The sequence below is a fragment of the Wyeomyia smithii genome, chromosome 1, assembly GCF_029784165.1.
Source record: "Wyeomyia smithii strain HCP4-BCI-WySm-NY-G18 chromosome 1, ASM2978416v1, whole genome shotgun sequence".
NCBI classification, from domain to species: domain Eukaryota; kingdom Metazoa; phylum Arthropoda; class Insecta; order Diptera; family Culicidae; genus Wyeomyia; species Wyeomyia smithii.
The window spans coordinates 132,835,438-132,858,159 of NC_073694.1; the positions used below are offsets into that span (position 1 = coordinate 132,835,438).

General features: G+C 36.1%; 1 protein-coding gene across 1 annotated transcript; it reads right to left on the reverse strand.

Moving 5' to 3' along the window:
* Nucleotides 1-2,976: 2,976 nt before the first annotated feature.
* On the reverse strand, nt 2,977-22,081 carry LOC129732204 ((E3-independent) E2 ubiquitin-conjugating enzyme). The gene is made up of 8 exons (XM_055692845.1): nt 21,662-22,081; nt 21,091-21,204; nt 20,830-20,969; nt 18,806-20,177; nt 17,025-18,011; nt 13,731-14,430; nt 13,461-13,670; nt 2,977-4,395 (listed from the first exon to the last, which is right to left on the reverse strand). The coding sequence occupies exons 1-8, from the start codon at nt 21,932-21,934 to the stop codon at nt 4,217-4,219; spliced, it is 3,975 nt and encodes a 1,324-aa protein (XP_055548820.1). The 5' UTR covers nt 21,935-22,081; the 3' UTR covers nt 2,977-4,216.
* Nucleotides 22,082-22,722: the final 641 nt, after the last annotated feature.

Below are 22,722 nucleotides of genomic sequence, written 5' to 3' on the forward strand. Positions count from 1 at the left end.
TTTTACTGGAATTTCCAAAAATTACTAGGAAATTAGGCGGGACCGACGGACACCGGAAATATTCCGGATTTTAGGAGTGCGTGTCAAAATGTGCATTTTTGTAACGCGTAGAACTTTTTCTGACATCTTGTTCCTTTTAGGTTTGTATGTTTCCAATAAACTAAAATTCATCCCGAGTTTATTGGTACCCAAAGGTTGTAAATCCGTCGAGGAACCATCGAGATATGAAACAATTGAGTACCGTAGAACGGGGTATCATTGATCAGCGGGGTAACATTGATCTGTTTTACCCTTCTCATGAATAGTTGAAATAAAACTGGTCCGGTATTGCTTGTACTAAATTTAAATATAACATCTTAGTCTTGTGTCATTCGTGGTCTGAACAATATTGTATTGGTTAAATTTTTTTTATTGTTTTGATGACCAAATTTTAAAATTCCCTGCGATAAAACTGAACCTTGACGTGGTGCATGGGCTTATAGACAAATCAGTAAATGAACAGCGGTCACATTCACTTCTGAAAGTGGGTCTAAACAAAAGTATGCATAAATGTTCTAAAATTTCAAGTGGGAAAAAGGGGAACAATTTCATAGAATGCGACTCTTGCGTTGTTCAGAAAGTGTTTTACTTTTCTCTAAAGTAAAGCCATAATAAAAGAATTGCATCTTGCTGCAAGGAGTGAACAAGGTTATTTCTGTTATCCTGAAAAGTCATGTATAACATGCACATGTGCAATTCATTTCTACGACTTAGTCGTTATATGTTACACTGATATAAAGGTAATGGAAATATTAACTGGGTCCTAGTAAGTGACTCAAGTAGGATTGCTGGTAACGGCTAAGTCATATTTTATTTTATTTTATTATATATATATATATATATATATATATATATATATATATATATATATATATATATATATATATATATATATATATATATATATATATATATATATATATATATATATATATATATATATATATATATATATATATATATATATATATATATATATATATATATATATATATATATATATATATATATAAAATAAAATAAAATATGACTTAGCCGTTACCAGCAATCCTTCTTGAGTCACTTACTAGGACCCAGTTAATATTTCCATTACCCTTATATCAGTGTAACATATAACGACTAAGTCGTAGAAATGAATTGCACATGTGCATGTTATACATGACTTTTCAGGATAACAGAAATAACCTTGTTCACTCCTTGCAGCAAGATGCCATTCTTTTATTATGGCTTTACTTTAGAGAAAAGTAAAACACTTTCTGAACAACGCAAGAGTCGCATTCTATGAAATTGTTCCCCTTGTTCCCACTTGAAATTTTAGAACATTTATGCATACTTTTGTTTAGACCCACTTTCAGAAGTGAATGTGACCGCTGTTCATTTACTGATTTGTCTATAAGCCCATGCACCACTTCAAGGTTCAGTTTTATCGCAGGGAATTTTAAAATTTGGTCATCAAAACAATAAAAAAAATTTAACCAATACAATATTGTTCAGACCACAAATGACACAAGACTAAGATGTTATATTTAAATTTAGTACAAGTAATACCGGAGCAGTTTTATTTCAACTATTCATGAGCAGGGTAAAACAGATCAATGTTACCCCGCTGATCAATGATACCCCGTTTTACGGTACTCAATTGTTTCATATCTCGATGGTTCCTCGACGGATTTACAACCTTTGGGTACCAATAAACTCGGGATGAATTTTAGTTTATTGGAAACATATAAACCTAAAAGGAACAAGATGTCAGAAAAAGTTCTACGCGTTACAAAAATGCACATTTTGACACGCACTCCTGGAATCCGGAATATTTCCGGTGTCCGTCGGTTCCGCCTAATTTCCTAGTAATTTTTGGAAATTCCAGTAAAATAAAACCGGTTTCACCAAAATTAATTCATTTTTCGTTGAATTCTGACCCTATTTAAAAATTGACAAATTTTTGCTTGTCTCAATCATTTTGTCCACCCCCCTATATGGGGTGGAAAATGGCAGGAGAATATGCTTCGCTTTATTGGACAATGATTCTGGCTTCGCTGATATCGAGAAAGGCTGCTCCACCTATGCCATATCTTCGATTTTTCTGTGGAACTCATTGGGGAAGTATTATTCCAGACTCTTCAACCAATCCTGCGCATTTCGGAATTAATCAACGGGAAGGGTTTTAATTGTTATAATACCTGCCTGCAAATGCTTTTTGATTTCCTGGAAATTTGTTGATGTTATCTTCGGCGCAATTTCTGCTTGGGTGTTTTCCAAATTTGGAAAGCTGTCCAGGTTTTGTTTTTAACGTGAAAGACTGCAGTGATTGCTTACCTTGTCCTTAATTCCTGCCACGACTCAAGAAACATTTCCAACCATATCTTCCGCACCATCCGTACATACATAAACACAATTTTCCAATGGAATACTGTTTTCTGTTACATAATCATCAATCAGCTTGAAAATTTCAGCCGCCGTTGAGTCGTGTAAGACTCATCTGGAACGTGCCACAGGTAACGTGAAGTTAACCTAGTTCTTCGAATGTTCGAAGGCTATTAGTATTGTTCTGACTGAAAGCGAGGCAGTCATGAACCCTCTACACCTGTTTGCAAATTTTAATGACCCCGCAGATCCACAAGTGATCAGCATCTACAGCTCCTGCCAAGTCATTTTTTGTTTGAAATAGAAAGGAAAATTATAGCTCTTTCAACTGCAGTTTACTCAGCTGCAGGTTTGTGGTAGTGTGACGTATATGTTTATGGCCAATATAACTCTCACTGAGTTTGACCCCTTTTGCGCATACGTCCTTTCAATAAAATTCACTCAGCATTCGTACAGCCAAAACAATGTAACAATGCCAATGTTGTTTATTATTTTTAATCACTACTGAAAATTATTCCATGTATACAAACGAACTGCACTAGAATAGTTACTTTTCGTTAGTAATACACAGCGTTTGTTATTGTGCATTTCGCTAATTTTTATTTTTAAGTAAGTACATACTAAATATTATGTTATTTCAATAGTTTTTAACAGTGAACAATGTATGCCAGAGCAATTCGGAAATTCCAGTTTTCCCTAACTTTTCATCTTTAATGCATGGACTACTCATGGATTCATTAAAACTTGATTCTTTCGCAGTCGACTTGCTTTTGCAAAACATGGCTAACATTAAATTGCAAGAAAGAAATTTACTTTTTTACAGCTATTATCTAAAACTTCAAAATAGTGTGAAATGTGGTTAGGACTACGTACCTACATTATTTGCGACTGTAGGCAACTCAGAACTTATTTGGTTATAACAATGATTGGGCAGCTGTAGGACCTTTTGTTAGCACCTACTTATGTAATTTAACACTAAGATAAGCCTGGTATAGTTTAATTTTTCTTTGGTATTATGCTATTGTTTGAAATGTTAAATTGAAGCCATTTTGTCTGTATAAAATTTCGCAGGGAAGATCTGCGTGAGATGTCATATAAAATTATTAATTTACAAAGTAGTCATGTAGTAACTAAAAACCATTTCGAATGAGATATTTTTATAAAACCCGAATTAAATTTAAAAAAATAGGTACGAATGATTCGCTGACTTTCTTCAAATATAAAAAAATATAATAAAATTTAAAGTCTTGCTTTTGCACAAAACAAATATTAATTATGTGTTATTGGTGCTCTTATTTTTCAAAGCATTTTTAGACTCTAGTTTTTTAAAGGCGCAAAATTGTTTCTATTAAAAATAATCCTATACGAATATCATAATATGTATCTCACTGTTTATGTTTGAATATTTCAAATATGTAATTGATTTCAATACAGGCACAGCACTTTGCATTAATAGTTTAAGTTGCTCGGAACCTGATTTAAATAATAAGGAACAAGATTTGATCAGTATAAATATAAGCCGAGCGTTCTTGATTCTTGAAAATCCTAACTTTATTTGTTATCAAAAGTAGAATTACTTGCGTTACGCACAGGCTATTCTAATATGCCATTTTTAAAAGGCGCGCTTTGTTCTATGTTTTGAAAATATCCTATTCAATGGCAACAAAACAAAGAGCTGCAATAAATATTTTGAGATCATAAAAAATACATGTTGTTTTAGAATTATTCAACATAAAAAATATCGTTAATAAAAAATAAAACTAATTATTTCAACTAGGCATAAATGCGGTGGGATAGAGGTTCCTACTTATGTTTACTCGCTGCCAATTGAATCTATTATCTCTTTAAATTTTTTCAACAAACCAATCAGGGTGAGGCAAAATCCACGACTAGCTGGAATTAATGGAAACTCCGGTAGAATGATCGGATGTGTTGACACATTGACTGCTTCCAAACTACTTGCCTTGCCAGGCGAAGTTGATGTAGACGATTCTGAAATGTCCAAATAGTATATTTAAATATAGCTTACCAAAACGACATGTACATTGTAAAAATATATGTATAAATATGAGTTCTAAAGTGTTGATATTTATTAGAACTGCAAGAAGTGGTATACTGCTAGGAAACATGTTAAGAGCCTACTATTTATCACTTTTTTAAATCAACGATTACCCCGTTAAATAAAAAAGCCCAACGCCAAGCATACTGGAATTAAACGACCGAATAAGTACTTCTTTTTTAATATTGCATAGTATCGATTATTATCTGTCATGGGGAGTTTCGAAGCCGCAAGGTGTCCGCTTTGGCGCAAGTTGGTGGTAATTGATTTGAATTTTAGTAAAACAAGGCCATTCGATGTCGAAAGAACTTTAAGCATAACCCATGGGTGTCTCCTACATATAAAATTTCTCTTCACGTTTTATTTTTATAGCTTGCTAGAGGAGGCAATAAGATTGATAAAGAAGATAAGGGAATGGTAAGTCGGAGGAGACAAGCACGAACACGTAGCAAGTTACTTCTCATCAAGTGCCACTGCAAAAAAAAAAGAAAAAAGTGCGAAGACCTCATCAATGGCCTATAAATGTTCCGAATAATGAACATGCTTTATTACCAGAGTTACTTTTCAAATATATGTTTCATTAAAATGTTTTGCTTTTATCAATTTTTTCATGAGTACACTACTTATACTGAAAATCAGAATTACTTTTGTTATTATTTGTTTTTACAAAACCCTCAAGCATAAGCCCAGTCTTGAACATTTTGAACCTCTTGTAAATAGCACTCAAAGTTATTATTTTTGTTTGTTTTGATGTACAATAAATTTAACAATCATTCGGGTATCATTTCTGAACTTGATATTCATAAGCTTTTAATCCCAGCAAACCATCGCTATTAAGTTACACATTCTTACGCATGCAAGAGACAACTTATAGCAAAGAAATATATGGTAGCTTTCGTTGATGATTTTGTTTCAGTATTGCCTGCTTTAGGGGAGCGAACAACATATAGCGAATGTTTCACGAAATAATCGTATACGATTGCACTCGAGCGATCACAGCGATTCTTTCAAATGTTGGTTGCATGCAGGCGTAATTCGGTTACTTCACGTCGTGCTTTCACCGTGATATACCGCGATGATCCTTAGTGATTTCAAATATCACATGCTAATGCACCATGCTACCATTTCCGTAAGCATTGATGATACCTATTTGCTCCGGTAAGCAAACAGTCAAACGCAATCTAACGTTCATTTGGATTCATAATTTTGTATCACTGGCGATAATATCTCAAAGATTCTAGCGATACCGTTGAATGCAAGTGAACTTGGATACAATAAATACTATCGTGTTTGAATCATTCAGTCTTCTTCTATAGTATTCGGAACTCTTAGAAGCGAAAAACAATCAGCAGCGTTTCTATGGAAAACTTGTACGCGAATGGAAACAATTGAACGATACCTGATGAATCAAAGAACACATTTGCATGAAATATTGCTAGTGAGTGAAAATTTCCATGCTTGACCATATGACAATTCACATAACAAGTTAACGATTAGCGAAAGAGTCAGTAATATGCATTTCACGATTATCGAGCTAAATTTTCCAGTGAGCGGATTAGCGATGAGCGTCGCTGAATTTCTGATTAGCGGTGCCCACCACTACCTTTGGAGTTTATTTGAAAGTAAGTGTAGTAGACATGAGAAAGAAAATTCGAATCCCATATTTTAGCATAGCATAGCAACAAGGATGGAGAAATCATACAATTGATAATTAATCAGTAGTCCAAACTGATTCTCTATCGCTTTCGATAATTTCAAAAGGATATGTGGTGAAAAATTTTCACTCGCGATTACTTTGATTTGTTTGTTTCGTTTCGCGCTTTCGATTTTTTTTCACACGTGTAGATGGGTACAACACGCGCGAACCGAGAAGCTAATTTTCTTCTTTTGCAACAATTAAGCAAGAATGAAAGCTGGATGTTTTACGGGGTGTTGTCTTCTAGAAATAGGAATTTAGATACTGCTATTGTGGCCGGGGCGCAGCAAACAGATTTCCAGAAAGCATGTATTCGAGTACCTATATTACATGCAAGCTTTCATGTTATATAGGGTGGTGAACGACTTCGGCAGGTTCCTGCATAAGATCGCTGTAGAAAACCTGCCGAAGAAAACCACTGACGAAGCCTTTCGCTACCCTATTGAAGTACATGCAAGATTGAGATTTGAATTGCCTTATAGTATGGAGGTTTAAACCAAGAAATACATTACAGAATTATCGAGAAACTAGTTTGATACTTTCTATACTTTATACTTTATGAGTCCAATTTTATATCATTGTGAGACAAATCTTTAGAGTATGGCATCATTGTCGTTGATTCGATGTTGAATGTACTGCAAAAATTGCAGCTTAAAACTATTGAACTGAAAAAAAAATCGGTGAGAGAATTTGCGTCTTTAGGAAACGAAAATTTTCAGTATTGATTTTCCCGAAATTATCATGAGGGATTCTTTTTCATTTCTGTAACTAAGCAGCCGTATCATTGTTGACAAATAAAAATTAACAAAACGATTCCATGCGATGAAAAATCGGAAGTGATTCTCCGAGTGAGTGATTTTTTCCATTTTTGCATAGCAAAAAGGGTTGCACACATCGTAGGTGGCTATACAATGATCAGCTTAGGATGAATATAGTGATAATAATAATAACTTCACAATCACATCATCTGTTGTCACAGGAAAGAACTTGGGACTAGTATCCTTCTTACAGATGATGTGAGTTGCAAACTAAGCCTTTCATTGGATACCTGGCTACGTCCTTACAATCGCCGGGGAAAGGAAGTAGGAATGTTAGTTCAACGTCTACTTAACCCTTTATAAGGCAGTGGCAACTATATTGCCACCAACAAAATTTATTTTTTTCGCTGCACTCAGAATATTTTTTCCAAATTTGACTTAACCAAAGACTTCTACAGGTGTCTTAGAATACTTCAGTTTTGTCTAGGACTGCTAGAAGTGTACAATATTGATTTTGGGATCATTTTTATGTGAACAAACCGCAATTTTAGACCGTCTTCAGGAAATTCATTTTTATTTTGGTGAAAATCCAACAAATTGGTAAATTTTCACCAGGAACTTTCTATTCAGGACCTACTGTGTTAGACTATGCAGTTTTTTCGTTAAAATACATGGTGTATTGGACGACAAATTCAAAACTTTTTCCTGAAATTTTTTTCTGGATACCACTGGAAAAACCGTTTACTTCGATCTTTTCCATGCAAAATAAATGAAGTCCTACTGTTACATTCGAATTACTATGATTTTTCATTTTTTATAATTACAAAAAATCAATCAACGTAAATAAATCGTGAAAATTATTCCCAAATTAACATTGCACACTTCTAGCAGTTTGAGAAAACTTGGAGTATGGTTATATATCCTCAGAAGTCCGTGTTTAAGCAAAATTTATAAACAACTAGCTGACCCGGCAAACTTCGTCCCGCCTATTTTTGTGTTTAATTTAATAATTTTAAACATTGCAAATTCATTGATTCTTTGCAATTTGTTTATATCGTTTAAAATGATTGGTTTCATCGGAATGACAACATCCTCGACTTTTGGCTTTTGTACCCCGGCAAACAATTTTGTTGATTTACAGCTTAATAAGCTATTATTCAGTGGATTTCGGCTGAACTATAGCTTAACAAGCTGTTATACAACAAAATTGTTTGTTGGGACATCACCTCTATTCCAGAAATACCCATTTTGAGTGGTATTCAGTTATTTTCATTGTTTTCCAGAAACTGGTCCAGAAAGTGGTCATCTTCGAATTCAAAAGGGTGTCCAGGGTCAATGCTTGGCTTCTAAACATCATTTCGATTACGAAAATATCCATATGTAGTATTATTCCGTTATTTTCGGCTCCCAGTAGTTGCCATCTTACAATTCAAAATGGTGTCCAAGGTCAATTTCTAGCTCCTTGCATCATTCTGGTTCCGGTGATACTCATATCACTTAAGGCTATTTTTCAGAAACCGGAAGTCGCCAGCTTGAATTTTGAAATGATTTTTGGAAACAATTTCTGGCCCCTGAGCGTCATTCTGGTTTAAGAACACCCATATTGGGAGTTATTTGGTCATTTTCGGCTGTTTTCCAGAAACCAGAAGTCACCATCTTAGAAACCGAAATGGTGTCTGTGGTCGATTCTAGCTCCTGTGTATCATTCTGGTTCCAAAGATACTCATATTGGATGAAAATCGGCCATTTCCGGCTGTTTTTCAGAAACCGGAAGTTGCCATCTAACAAGTCAAAATGTTGTCTGAGGGCGATTTGTGACTTCAGTGCATCATTACGATTCCGGACATACCCATATTGGGTGGTATATGGTCATTTTCCGCTCTTTTCAATAACCGGAAGTCGCCATCTTGGATTTAAAAATGGCATTTGGAGACAATGTCTGGCCTCTGACCGTCATTCTGGTTAAAGAAACACCCATATTGGGTATTTGGTCATTTTCGGCTATTTCCAGAAACCGGAAGTCGCCATCTTGAATTTTAAAATAGCATTTGGAGACAATTTGTGGCATCTGAGCGTCATTCTAGCTGAAGAAACATACATATTGGGTGGTATTTAGTCATTTTAGGTTGTTTTCCAGGAACCGGAAGTCGCTATCCTACAATTCAAAATGTTGTCTGAAGTCGTATTTTGGCTTCAGTGCATCATCACGATTTCGGAAATATTGGGTGATATTTGGTTATTTTCCGCTGTTTTCCAGAAACTGGGAGTCGCCATCTTGGATTTTAAAATGGCATTTGTTGAGACAACTTCTGGCCTCTGAGCGTCATTTTGGTTGAAGAAACACCCATATTGGGTGGTATTCTATTATTTTCGGCTGTTTTCCAGTCACCGGAAGTCGCCATCCTTCAATTCAAAATGTTGTCTGAGGTCGATTTCTGGCTTCAGTGCATCATAACAATTCCGGAAATACCCATTTTGGGTGGTATTTTGTCATTTTCCGCTGTTTTCAGAAACCGGAAGTCGCCATCTTGGATTTTAAAATGGCATTTGGAGACAATTTCTGGCCTCTTACCGTCATTCTGGTTAAAGAAACACCAAGATTGGGTGGTATTTGATCATTTTCGGCTGTTTTCCAGTCACCGGAATTTGCCAACTTACAATTAAAAATGTTGTCTGAGGTCGAATTGTGGCTTTAATTTCGGAAAAATATTGGATGATATATGGTCCATTAAGCAGACAGTATGTGAGTAGAGAAAGAACGAAAAATAAGCGAACTGGAAATATGATACAGATTTGGAAAAATATACCGCATCCCGACGGGATTTTGGTCATTTGCCACTATTTCCCAGAAAGCGGAAGTCTTGGATTTCAAAATGGCATTTGGAGACACTTTCTGGCCTCTGAGCGTCATCCTGGTTAAAGAAACACCCATATTGGGTGATATTTGGTTAGTCATTTTCGGCTGTTTTCCAGTCATCGGAAGTTGCCATCTCACTATGCAAAATATCGTCTGAGGTCGATTTCTGGCTCCAGTGCATCATAACAATTCCGGAAACACCCATATTGGGTGGTATTTGGTCATATCCCGCTGTTTTTTTTCAGAAACCGGAAGTCGCCATACTGGATTTCAAATGGTATTTGGAGACATTCTCCGGATAGAAACCGGACGTTTCCATCTTAAATTTAACAATGGCGTCTGGAGTCGAAAGTTTTGCTTGCTCTCAAAAACCTCAACATATCAAACTTGTTTCCATTTACTCGATTATGCCCCGAGATGCATAGAAATTTGTGTGAAACCCTCCCTTCAATTAGAAGGAGAGGTGTTGAAACATTATGGACATGTTTGTTACCCCTAAAAATATTCACTTGCCGAATTTGGTTCCATTTTTCCGGTTAGTTTGTTACCTCTAAAAACATTTACATACCAAATTTGGTTCTATTTGGTTGATTGGTTCTCGAGCTGTGCGTAATTTGTTTCATTTGTATGGGACTCCTCCCTTATAGAAAAGGGAGGGGTGTCAAACCATTATGGATATATTTGTTACCCCTAAAAACATGCACCCGTCAAATATGGTTCCATTTACCTGGTTAGTTCTTGAGATGTGCAGAAATTTGTGTTTCATTTGTATGGGACCCCTCCCTTACAGAAGAGGGAGGGGTCTCGAACTATCTTAGTCACCTTTCTCGGCCCTAAAACCCCTATATACAAAATTTCACGCCGATCGGTTCAGTAGTTTCGAAGCCTATATGAATCAGACAGACAGGCATACAGACAGAGCTGCATTTTTATATGTTTATATGTGTACAATATTGATTTTGGGATCATTTTTATGTGAACAAACCGCAATTTTAGACCGTCTTCAGGAAATTCATTTTTATTTTGGTGAAAATCCAACAAATTGGTAAATTTTCACCAGGAACTTTCTATTCAGGACCTACTGTGTTAGACTATGCAGTTTTTTCGTTAAAATACATGGTGTATTGGACGACAAATTCAAAACTTTTTCCTGAAATTTTTTTCTGGATACCACTGGAAAAACCGTTTACTTCGATCTTTTCCATGCAAAATAAATGAAGTCCTACTGTTACATTCGAATTACTATGATTTTTCATTTTTTATAATTACAAAAAATCAATCAACGTAAATAAATCGTAAAAATTATTCCCAAATTAACATTGCACACTTCTAGCAGTTTGAGAAAACTTGGAGTATGGTTATATATCCTCAGAAGTCCGTGTTTAAGCAAAATTTATAAACAACTAGCTGACCCGGCAAACTTCGTCCCGCCTATTTTTGTGTTTAATTTAATAATTTTAAACATTGCAAATTCATTGATTCTTTGCAATTTGTTTATATCGTTTAAAATGATTGGTTTCATCGGAATGACAACATCCTCGACTTTTGGCTTTTGTACCCCGGCAAACAATTTTGTTGATTTACAGCTTAATAAGCTATTATTCAGTGGATTTCGGCTGAACTATAGCTTAACAAGCTGTTATACAACAAAATTGTTTGTTGGGACATCACCTCTATTCCAGAAATACCCATTTTGGGTGGTATTCAGTTTTTTTCATTGTTTTCCAGAAACTGGTCCAGAAAGTGGTCATCTTCGAATTCGTCAACATATCAAACTTGTTTCCATTTACTCGATTATGCCCCGAGATGCATAGAAATTTGTGTGAAACCCTCCCTTCAATTAGAAGGAGAGGTGTTGAAACATTATGGACATGTTTGTTACCCCTAAAAATATTCACTTGCCGAATTTGGTTCCATTTTTCCGGTTAGTTTGTTACCTCTAAAAACATTTACATACCAAATTTGGTTCTATTTGGTTGATTGGTTCTCGAGCTGTGCGTAATTTGTTTCATTTGTATGGGACTCCTCCCTTATAGAAAAGGGAGGGGTGTCAAACCATTATGGATATATTTGTTACCCCTAAAAACATGCACCCGTCAAATATGGTTCCATTTACCTGGTTAGTTCTTGAGATGTGCAGAAATTTGTGTTTCATTTGTATGGGACCCCTCCCTTACAGAAGAGGGAGGGGTCTCGAACTATCTTAGTCACCTTTCTCGGCCCTAAAACCCCTATATACAAAATTTCACGCCGATCGGTTCAGTAGTTTCGAAGCCTATATGAATCAGACAGACAGGCATACAGACACAGCTGCATTTTTATATGTTTAAATGTTCTTAGTGCAGCGAAAACTTTTTTTTTTCGTTGATGGCAATATAGTTGCCCTGCCTTTCGAAGGGTTTACTTTTTTTTTGTAAGATTTGGATTACTGCGACCATTGTTTTGATCTTTTGTGGTATACCTCTTCTTTAGTCTAGGTACTCTTGGCAGACATATCACAATTGATGGAAGTGATCGTCGTGGTCATATCGCACCCTTTCTCTCAATTAGGCACTGAATTTCGTATGAAATGTATTACCTCATTAGGATTCGCAGACCAGACCTCAAAAGGCCCCAAAGTTCCTTTTCCAAAGGCTCTTATTCTGCGTTGTATTAGTGCACTGCAGTGGCAGAGCAAATGTTCTGCGGTTTCACATTCGAACCCGCAGAGACGACAAATTTCGTCATCTGACTAACCAATTTGTTTCAGGTGATGCTTACTTGGACAGTGTCCTGTAAACAGTCCGGTAATTGTTCTTAGTCCCTTTTTATTTGAACTAAGCAATTGCTGGCTATTCTCGACGCTTGGTTTTATAAAGCGTTTAGACTGGCGTAGCCCTACTGAGCATATCCAGTTCTCTTGTATAGTCCTATGTTCCCAGGTTTTCAATTCTGCTTTCAAGGCACAGACAAACAGACGTAACACTGGAGCCTAGCTCCATCGCCTCAAAAACGTTCATTTCAAATTTTCAATCGAATAACAGTCATCGCGCGAAAATGTCGTCTCTCATATATATTTTGTAGTTCTCCATTTGACACATGCAGTAACGCTGGCGCTGATGTCGAAATACACGAGGCAGCGCGAACACGACAGCAGATGGTGCTAGTGTTACTAACGTAAAGTACTTGAATCATCCAAACGATGATTTTATTGAAAGTTTGTTCGACGTGTTATGTCTGTTAGTCTGTGGAGCTAGGTTCCAGTGTTACGTCTGTTAGTCTGTGGTATTACTATAAACTAATGCCTTTTGAACAAATAACTTAACCCTCTATAGCCCAGTGCCGCCTTTAGACTCGCTTCAGTTGAACCTTTAAAAAGCTTCAATATATGCTTAAGGGGCCATCCACATTCCACGTGGTCAGATTTTTAACGATTTTATATGAAATATTGTTACTCTGTATCGCTTTTGTTTATTTAAAAAAAATATTTTTCTGAAGCTGACTAACGAGGAGATCCTTTTGGCAAATTATTGTTTCAGAGCCAGATTTCAATAGACTCCTTTCAAAGAATAACAATCGTGCACCCGAAATTCGAACAGATGATGTTACAGCTTTTAGTTTTAATTTTGGCTATTGCTTCCGAATTCCATTACTAGGTATATACCCACTATATACAATGGTAGTGACTTATTATGGCTTTGAACCTACCATTATTCACATTTCGATTAGCTTCATTCGATATATCCATCCAACTTTTGATTCTATGATGCATAGAGAAGCCATGTTCACGAAAATGAGCCATGATTTGAGTGTTGAAAATTTCTGGCGGATTTGCAATCATTTTTGACATCGACTGTACAAGCTTCAATATCACCATTTCATTGTACATGCGCGAATTTTCTTTTCCCTGTTGAGAACCTATAAGTAATATAAAACTTACAAAATTGAATCTTAGGATTTATTTGTTTTCATGCAAACCTCTCTGCTTTTCATATCCAGCTTCGTTAAAATAAGGTTCGTCCACCAGAATTAAACCTTGAATGGAGACTATCACTTGTAGAAGAGTGCTGTTTGGACCCCACATTTCAGTTCCTTTACCGGACCAGGTTCCCAATAGTGAAACACACACCTTACCGTCTTCATAAAGATTTGGATTCAATCGATCTGAACAATAGCTTATGTAATGGCACAATGGAGGGACGCTAGGATAGTCCTGCCCAAGCTGGATATCAAATAGAAATAGACCACCTTCGTAAGGAGTTTTCCTAGGTCCTTCAATCATTACGCTGAACAAGTCCAAACGATCCTCAAACGTGCGTACCCATACACCAGGTGGTAAGGCAGTTCTCAGCAACTTATGCTCCCGTTGTACGGCTTTGTAGAAACTTTGTGCATTACTTGTTTGGAATACCGTCAAATGATATTTATGAGTACTAGGTGCTGTTTCCAGAACATGAAAGTTTTCGACAAAAATAAATTCATAACTAAAATCCGGCGTACAGTTCGAACCGTCCATCGCATCTTGCTTTTTCTGATTTGAAATAGGTGTATCATTTACCGTATCCACTTGAGACGGTGTTGAGGAAACCGGACGTGATCCAAATGGTGGAGTTGAAAGAAGCATTTCTTCGATAACGATCTCTTTAAAAATATCATCGTGGCCAAAACGCTGATTTATCTGCAATATACATAATGAATATTATATAAAATGCATGTAAAAAATAATTAAAGTTATAGCAGTATCAACAATTTGGTTTTCACAACATCCCACTATGTTCGGAGTGGTGAAATTTCATGACCAAAATCTGTCAGTCGGAAACCATTGATGCTAGAAGTTATAAACAATATACAAATACACAAATACAAATAGAAATTGTAACTTCTTTATCTGAAAGAGCAAAAATTTCTTCTACAAAGTTATAGATAATTTAATTTCATGAAATTTTGTTAAAAAAAATTGCTCCATCTTGTTTCTACACTGTTTTAGAGCGATTATTCATTTTTTGCTCTACTTTTTTCAGATTTATTTCAATTCGAAAGCGACTATTAAGGCTTAAAATACATATTTTGACGTTAAAAGACAGTTGCTAACTTTTTGGAGGAAAATGTGTTCTAAAATGATGATTTTTCTGGGTACCCTACACCCTTGTTCGCAAATATTCACAACAACTGTATATTTAGGATGAAACTATGTATTTTCACCTTCAAAATCTTTGTTGTAATGTTTGTCATCTCTCGTAACCTATAATGTTAAAATGCATATCATATAAAAATTGTTTTCATAAAAAATTGGCAAATCTGCCGTTTGAAACCATCTAGATATTTCTGTTCTATTTAAATTTGGAAAATTCGTTCGACCGACTTTTGGGACATAACAAGTACATATTTTGACTTCAATAGACTGATTTTTTTTTATGAAATTGCACAGATAAATAGAGCGGACTTCGACAAGCTTTGTGACGTGACATTCAATATGTATGCTGCCGTTCCAAGCATAGTTGTCCCAACGTGCATAAAGTTTGTGTAGAACATGGGACTACTATGATTGGAACGGCAGTATGGGAATCTATACTGGTGGTTACATATGCCTGCCATACTTATTAAAATTGATATTGATATAGAAAATGTAACAGTAAATGGTTGGTGTCTATTCATGTCGTTGGTGCTAGGCATGCTCGCATGTGATTGGTTCCTTGTTCCTTTAAATTCGTTCATGAAAATTTTTTATCAATTTCTACCACTGAGCAATGAAATAAAAATCATAACTAGCGTATTATTATAAAACTATTATAAAATTGTTCAACATTTTATCTATCCAACAACATATTGGTTACTGTTATTTATCACGTGGTACGCATGTAAATCATTTTGAAACATAAACCGTTTATATGACTTGATTCGCAACGGTGAGGAAGCGGTTAAGAGCCGCTCTAAAAAAGAGATGTTTTGCCCACTCCTGCCTGCAAAAAAATTCATGTAAGCTACCATGCACTTTTCGTGTTTCTTATAGATCCTACAACAACTGTGTTAATTTTCAGATCGATCGGTGAAATTATATTTTTGCGCCCGATTTTTTAAGTTTCCATACGATTTTACATGGAGAAATCCACTTATTCAAAACTTATTCTGTAGAGATGTCCAGTTGGCTCCTAAAAAAATATCGATACATGATATTTGTAGGAAATTTTCCTGAGAAAAACTCTTCTGAAGACCGTAAGGCGCTAAGATGCTTGTAGAAAAAGTTATTCTTTCCAAACTGATTAAATGTCTGACGAACGGCTCACCATTGAATTTTTCCAGCAACACTGTTACAGCATGCTCCTATTGTAAATTGCTCAAGGATGAGGAACAATTTAGCATGAAATTAAGCTTGAAAGTGTGATTTTTGCTCATAGTATCTGCGGAGAAGCCTCTAAGATAAATTTTACGAGATATCGTTTCTTATCACATGGTTGAATTTGCAACAGCTGCATGCTGCAGCAGTATTGCTAGAAAAATTTAATGTTGGGCCGTTCGTCAGATATTCAATCAGTTTGAAGGAAATAACTTAATCTACAGGCATCGTAGCGCCTCACGGTCTTCAGAAGAGTTTTTTCTAGAAAAATTTCCTACAAATATCATGTATCGATATATTTTTGGGACATCTCTAGAGAATAAGTTTCGAAAAAGTGGATTTTCCCATATAAAATCGTATGGAAACTTTAAAAATCTGGCGCAAAAATATAGTTTCACCAATCGATCTGAAAATTTAAACAGCTGTTGTAGGACCCATAAGGAACACGAAAAGTGCATGAGAGCGAAAAAATAACACCTTCGCTTTTTTCCCATATAACCGTGTCCCAGTTTAATGTCGTTTTCGTTTTCGCGGTGTAGCTACACTCGAACGACACTTTTGACACCGAAAATGTTTTATTTGACTTTTCGGACTACCCTTTTTCTGTCCCTGACGACACCCGAAAAAAGCAGAGTATACTATAGGAAGTTACCAACACATTCACACGTATGTGTCAAAACTGGTTTGTTTTGGTTCTCGTTCCACATGGTAAAGTGTCAGGTAAATTTTTTTTCAGCACATTTGCGAGATGGACATATGAAATGGAAACGAGACAAAATGACGAATGCGCTAATGATAAAACAAAACGAATTGACAGCTATCCCATTATTACGCATACCAATGCAACGACACTGAAAATGTTTCATTTGAAGCTGCAAAGTATAGTTCGAAAAAGGTGTAGCTACACCGCGAAAACGAAAACGGTATAATATACATACCTCTTGTAGCGCCTTCACTAATTGTGCTTTAATAAGTGAACAGAGCTTTGCAGAAACATTATCTGTTTGTGTTGGAAAACTGAAAACTGAGCTAGTATTATTCATATCTTCACAAATATTCATGTAAACATAGTTCACTTTATCTAGCTCTGCATTTAGTAACAAATCTCTACCATTATCGGTACTGCTCTGTTTGCAATTTATATCACTTTTGATCGAAAAATTTCCAGAGTCTTCAGCAGCGCAACCGGAAGAAATGATATTCTGAACAGCCATACCCGTGGCATTTTCTTCTATACTAGAAATATCCGAAGATGTTGAAATATTGTGTCCTGTAGTGAACTTGAAAGACGACGCTTCATTTTTGCTGGACTGCTTTGGTGTTGAAAAACATTTTTTCGATGATGTTCCGACACTATTTCCACCACTGGACGAGAGACTATGATTACTATTAGATGAAAGTTTTGGATCGATGACTGGACTATCCGCCGTGGGAGTAATGGTTTTCGAACCACTGTGATTGAACAACCTGATTTTTTGATCTAATGCTCGTTCCGAAGTGGTTTGGTTATTTGATTTGCGTACTCGTTCTACCAAACCCATAAAATGGTCTTCGTGAAAAAATGATGTATTCATAAGTCTATCCAAATAACGACATTTTTTGTATACCATCAAAAGTTTTTTCATAATCTCTTGGTTTTGAAGATGTGGATTAATTATAAACAGTTCTTCCAAACGTGCCATCGCTACTCTTGCTCGTTCCAGATTAGCTGCTAGTTTTGGTTTTGACACTCGCTGAGGAGAAATACCGCCAAGCTCTGATATTTCATCTTCAGTTTCCCATGAGTTGTTGTCCGATTCATTTCCCCAAAAGTTGTTGTCTGAATCATATTGCCCAACTTCAAAAATATCTTGCGGCCAACACATACTCACATGGCCATCAACCCACCAAACTTTCACCATTCCATTTGGGTAGTTGTCGATAACCTGAGAAAAATAATCTCATTATCAGAAAGCTGATTTTTTAACTAATTTCTCATAATATTTGTGACTAACTAAAACAACAGACAAACCAATAAGAGCTTTCAGGTGTGATTTGAGGATGATAGAAAAATAACGGTTTTGTGGAATCACAACGAATGTGGCGATTGAAATTACGCGTAGTCTGTCTAATTTAGTGATTTACGTTGCATGTTCAAAGTAAAGTAGCTTAACCCTTCAACATACCGAGGCAAAAAAAATCCACCGAATTTTGTTTTGATCAGAAATGACTATTAATAATAGCTCATAATTATGAGGCAGAAAAAAAAAAACGATAATTGTTGGTGGCCACTGTCTTATAAAGGAATAAACGGATTTCGTCCCTCTTAAATTGCTTTTCATGATTACTCATCGATTCTTTTCGTGATGAAAAATTGATGATTAAGATTTATCGTTGATTTGTCATTTTCGCCTTTTATCAGTGAAAAAATTGACCTAATAGCTTTAGTTCCTGAATGATAGTGAATTGTAAAAGCATCAGATTCGTACGCTAGTCGCTAATCAATGAAAATAGTGAAAATAAAGACACACCACTGATTTGCGTTTTTATGAATATAAACAGAAAATTCGGATGTGGAGTCTCCCGCTGGTATGCTTCTTCGGTAATTCCTAGCATATTGGCTTCGCGAATAGATATTTTTATGTGAACTGAATTAACCGATTCTTATAACTCATGATTGTTCCACACTCATCAGTCACGCTAAAAACTGCTTATATAGGATCATTTCAAGTACACATACCTGACCAGCATTACATTTCGAACCATTACCAATAAAATTCGCAACCCGGATGACAATAGTACCTGGTCGATACTGAAAATCAGGATGATCTTTCAAATCATATACGCTGACCTCCGATTCACCGTTGTATATTGGTTGAGGTTCATCGAGGCAAGTGTAAGTACTGAACCATTTAACTTTTGCCGTACGTCCGTGATGATCTACATTTTGAATCACACCGTAATCTCGGAACAACGGGTTTTGTGATATATCAGTGTTTCCAGATAATACGAAATCACCAGGAAAAAATTCATGATCATCGAGATGATGAATCGGACACAAATCTGTGGACGGAATGTCAAATTCAATCGTACCATCTTGCCACACGACTGTGGCGGTACTATACACAACTAAGGTTTCTGTTATTAACTCATCTCCAACGGAAGGAATCTTATCTGCACTTGTAATAGTAGATGTTGCCCTTTTTCGTAATTTTCGAATCTTATTGGCCAACAGTGGTGACTTTTTGGGACTACTTTTTGAGGTGGCAGTACTTGAGCATGATGAGGAAATAGCACTACCTCCCCCATCGGAAACAGTCGGCTCACAATCTTCGACCTCGTCGTCTTCCTCGTCTTCTAAATCAGTTTGCCATTCATCACTATCAGCCAGCTTGCAAGCAGCAGAAACTGACGCTGTCGGTGAAGTATTGCACCTTGCCGAGTTTCGTCGAAGTTTGCCACACTTTGATACTTCCTTGTGAGCAGTTGGGCACAACTTTCCACTATCCGACTCCGCTTTCTCTCGTGGAATATTCTCAAGCGTATTATTGGTAACATTAATTTGATGGTCTTCAGTATCACAGAACACGTTTTCTTGCTCAAATCCGCCGTTATTCATTATCTTTACAAATCTTGAGCTTATCTCTTTTCTCCATTGACTTTTTCTACAAAAGGAATCACCAGGCTGGATTTTTAAATAATTTTTGTCGTTAATTTGCAACATACAGGATTCGAACAAATTCAATTTCCTTAATCTTTTTAAATTTTCTCCAGTTACATAGTCCGGTGGCTGCTGTATACCACCCTCTTTCATTTCTGCATCAATATCATCACATGATGCTTTGCATTGCCAATGAACCCAAACACCTTCAATTTCAACCGACTGAACAGTAAACTTCCGATCTATCATTTTGTGCTTCCTATTCAATTTCATTTCTGCAGAAGTATTGATCCATTTTGCATTCTCCAAATCACTTATTGGACCAACTAAAGTTTGCCCAGGATAAAACAAAGTACCCGCGAAATAGCCACATCGTGATCGTGTATCACTGTCTTTAAGGGTACAGTATTCTATATCCGGGCGAATTTCCACGAGTGATCCACATTGTGACCTAAAAAGCATATGTTTATTAATTTGAGCAAGTGGGAGTTCAGAATATCGAATATATAATTTAGATACAATCAAAGGTATAGAACGGTTTCAGCAGGTTCTCTGCAGCAGTCTCACGCGAAAATTCGCCAAAGAAAACCACTGCAGACGTTCGATAACCTAGGTCATTGTTTATTAGAATTTCCGTACGATTATTTTATCATTTCTGAATCAAATCATTTCAAAGTTATAAAACTCCGCTAAATCCTGGAGATCCAAAATTTCGTGCAAAATATAGGTAAACAATTTATTATTGCATTTTCAACTAAATGCCCAATTTAAATTAAATGCCCAATTTAATAACTTGTTGATAAAAAGTAAAGCCTTGGTGATACATTCCGATTAGAGACTCGACCTTCTGTTTTTTATTAAACACAGATTGCATAGCCAACTGTTTATTGTACAGGACAATTATGGAGCTACTTTGCAATCCTACTGACACTAAAGGCCCAAACACAATGGATACGCTGCGGCTGTGTTTGCGAGTCGAGGCTTGTTGGGCTAACATCGTACTTCGAGACCAGCTAGGAGTTAGCAAAATACTTATAAACGCTTTAAATCATTCGCTTTATACATAGTGTAATTTTCGATTTTTGAATCTCTTACTAACTTACTTCAATATTAATTTTTCGTTGACGTTTCTTGTGCTTCCGACCCAAGAATCCAAACAAACAGCATTATCCTTTGGCATTGACATCAACGGACGAAGGCGGTCAGAAGGAACATTCTTCACTACATATTTAGTACCAGCAATCTGCAAAATAAAAAAAAATGCTTTCAACTAAACAAGGGAAAAATTTGATTTTTGTCATTTGTCGAAAAGTTGTTTCGAATTTTTAAAACCAGATTTAAAGAAAAAATATAAGATTTGTTACCTTAACATCTGCTCTAACAAATATTTCATGACAGTAACCTCGTTGTGTATGTTTTCCGGGAACTATCTTTCGCACAACATCTCCTGGCATAAGAGTTCGATCGGCTAGACCAACCTGAAGGAGAATAATGTTGTAAACGATTTATTTATGGACGTGAAGTATTAATAAATTGAAAACATGTGTTTTTGCTAATTACACACCTCACTAGAAAAAAAATGAAGCAAAACAATTTTGTATTAGCAACCAATTTCTCTCACAAAATGCAACTGTGTGAAATTTTGGATGAATTTAAGTTCTCCTTTAATGACATATAAACTTTCGGGGTCGACAGTAGCTCACCAATTCTACTAACTCAATACAATCTCAGTCAATATCCGCAGATACGACGACCAGCATTTTTGTAATTTTGTTTGCTACGATATTTCAATTTATTTTGTAGATCGAAGATGGAGACTTTGAATTGCACTAAATGTAAAACCTTTCAGGTCTTAATAGTCAATAAAAACGAATGTTGTATATTTACAGGTGCTATAAATCTGTACTTGGCCTGTTGCTAAAACGTATAGTTTACCTTATGTTGCTCAACTATTTCTTCGAGACCATCAGGATGCCAGCAAGCACGGATTTCGCCTCTTTTCAGTGCATCTTCTTCGAAACCTTCCTCTTCGCTAACCTCGAAATTTTCTAGCACCAAGCCGAATTTTACACGACCCCGGTTATCAATGCAGAAGATTTCGTCCTCGTAGAAATATTGATTTTCATGAACATCGTCACTCTGATTTTGAGCTGCAGAAACGCTTTTCAAGTGTTTATTTGATTTTGCAAAATTATTTGAAGCCATCATTTAGCTCTACACATCTTATGCAGTTTAGTCCAATTTTTTTCTATTAACTCGAATTCGAAATATAAAACGAAACACTCGCCTGCTGTAAATACGTAACGTAGAAATTTGACGATTCAAACCTATGGGGAAACAAAGATGCCAGAATGCAGCGATGCCAGATTGGAAGACATATCTTCAATACCTTCAATAGACTACAGCAGGGATGCCAGGTCATTTTTCCAAATATCTTCACGTTCCAATAAAAAATGTCTTCACATGTCTTCCAACCCGAGATGGCTCGTTAGGACCGACTAAGAGCAAGCGCACCGGTGAGTTGCCATTTGAGTTGCTATTTTCACAACGCTGGCCGTTGCTATTTTGGATAGCAACCGATTTTCGCACCGGTCGTTGCTAATGGGGATTACCAATTCCACTATTTCTTTTTCACACCGGCAGTTGCCAATTTCTGGAGACCGTCACTAGCCAGCGTTGGCAAAATGTTTGTTTGTGATGTATTTCGATTATTTTTTCCGGATCTAGTAATAACCAACTTATCCGTCAGTCAATCGTTTCCGGAATGATCTACGTTCTTTCTACTTCATAAAATGTTCCCTCCATTTCACATAACTTTGTTTCCGTTCCCCCAAGTTATCGATAACATAATTTTTTGCAGATTTTTTTACTTGTGCGTACATAAATTTTTTCATTCTTATATGTTTAATTAAAGAAATTCCGTAAAACTGGGCACGTCCCGCAACGTTGGCTTAAATGACTATTCTACTGAAAGCTGGCGAACTGTCATTAGTTGT

Bases quoted from the DNA above. Each gene is read 5' to 3' on its own strand.
- LOC129732204 (XM_055692845.1), bottom strand. From the start codon at position 21,934: ATGATGGCTTCAAATAATTTTGCAAAATCAAATAAACACTTGAAAAGC. The intron at 20,178-20,829 runs GTAAGTTAGTAA...TATGCTTTTTAG, and splicing joins AACGAAAAATTAATATTGAA to GTCACAATGTGGATCACTCG. The intron at 4,396-13,460 runs GTAGGTTCAAAG...TGGACATTTCAG, and splicing joins TAATCGAAATGTGAATAATG to AATCGTCTACATCAACTTCG.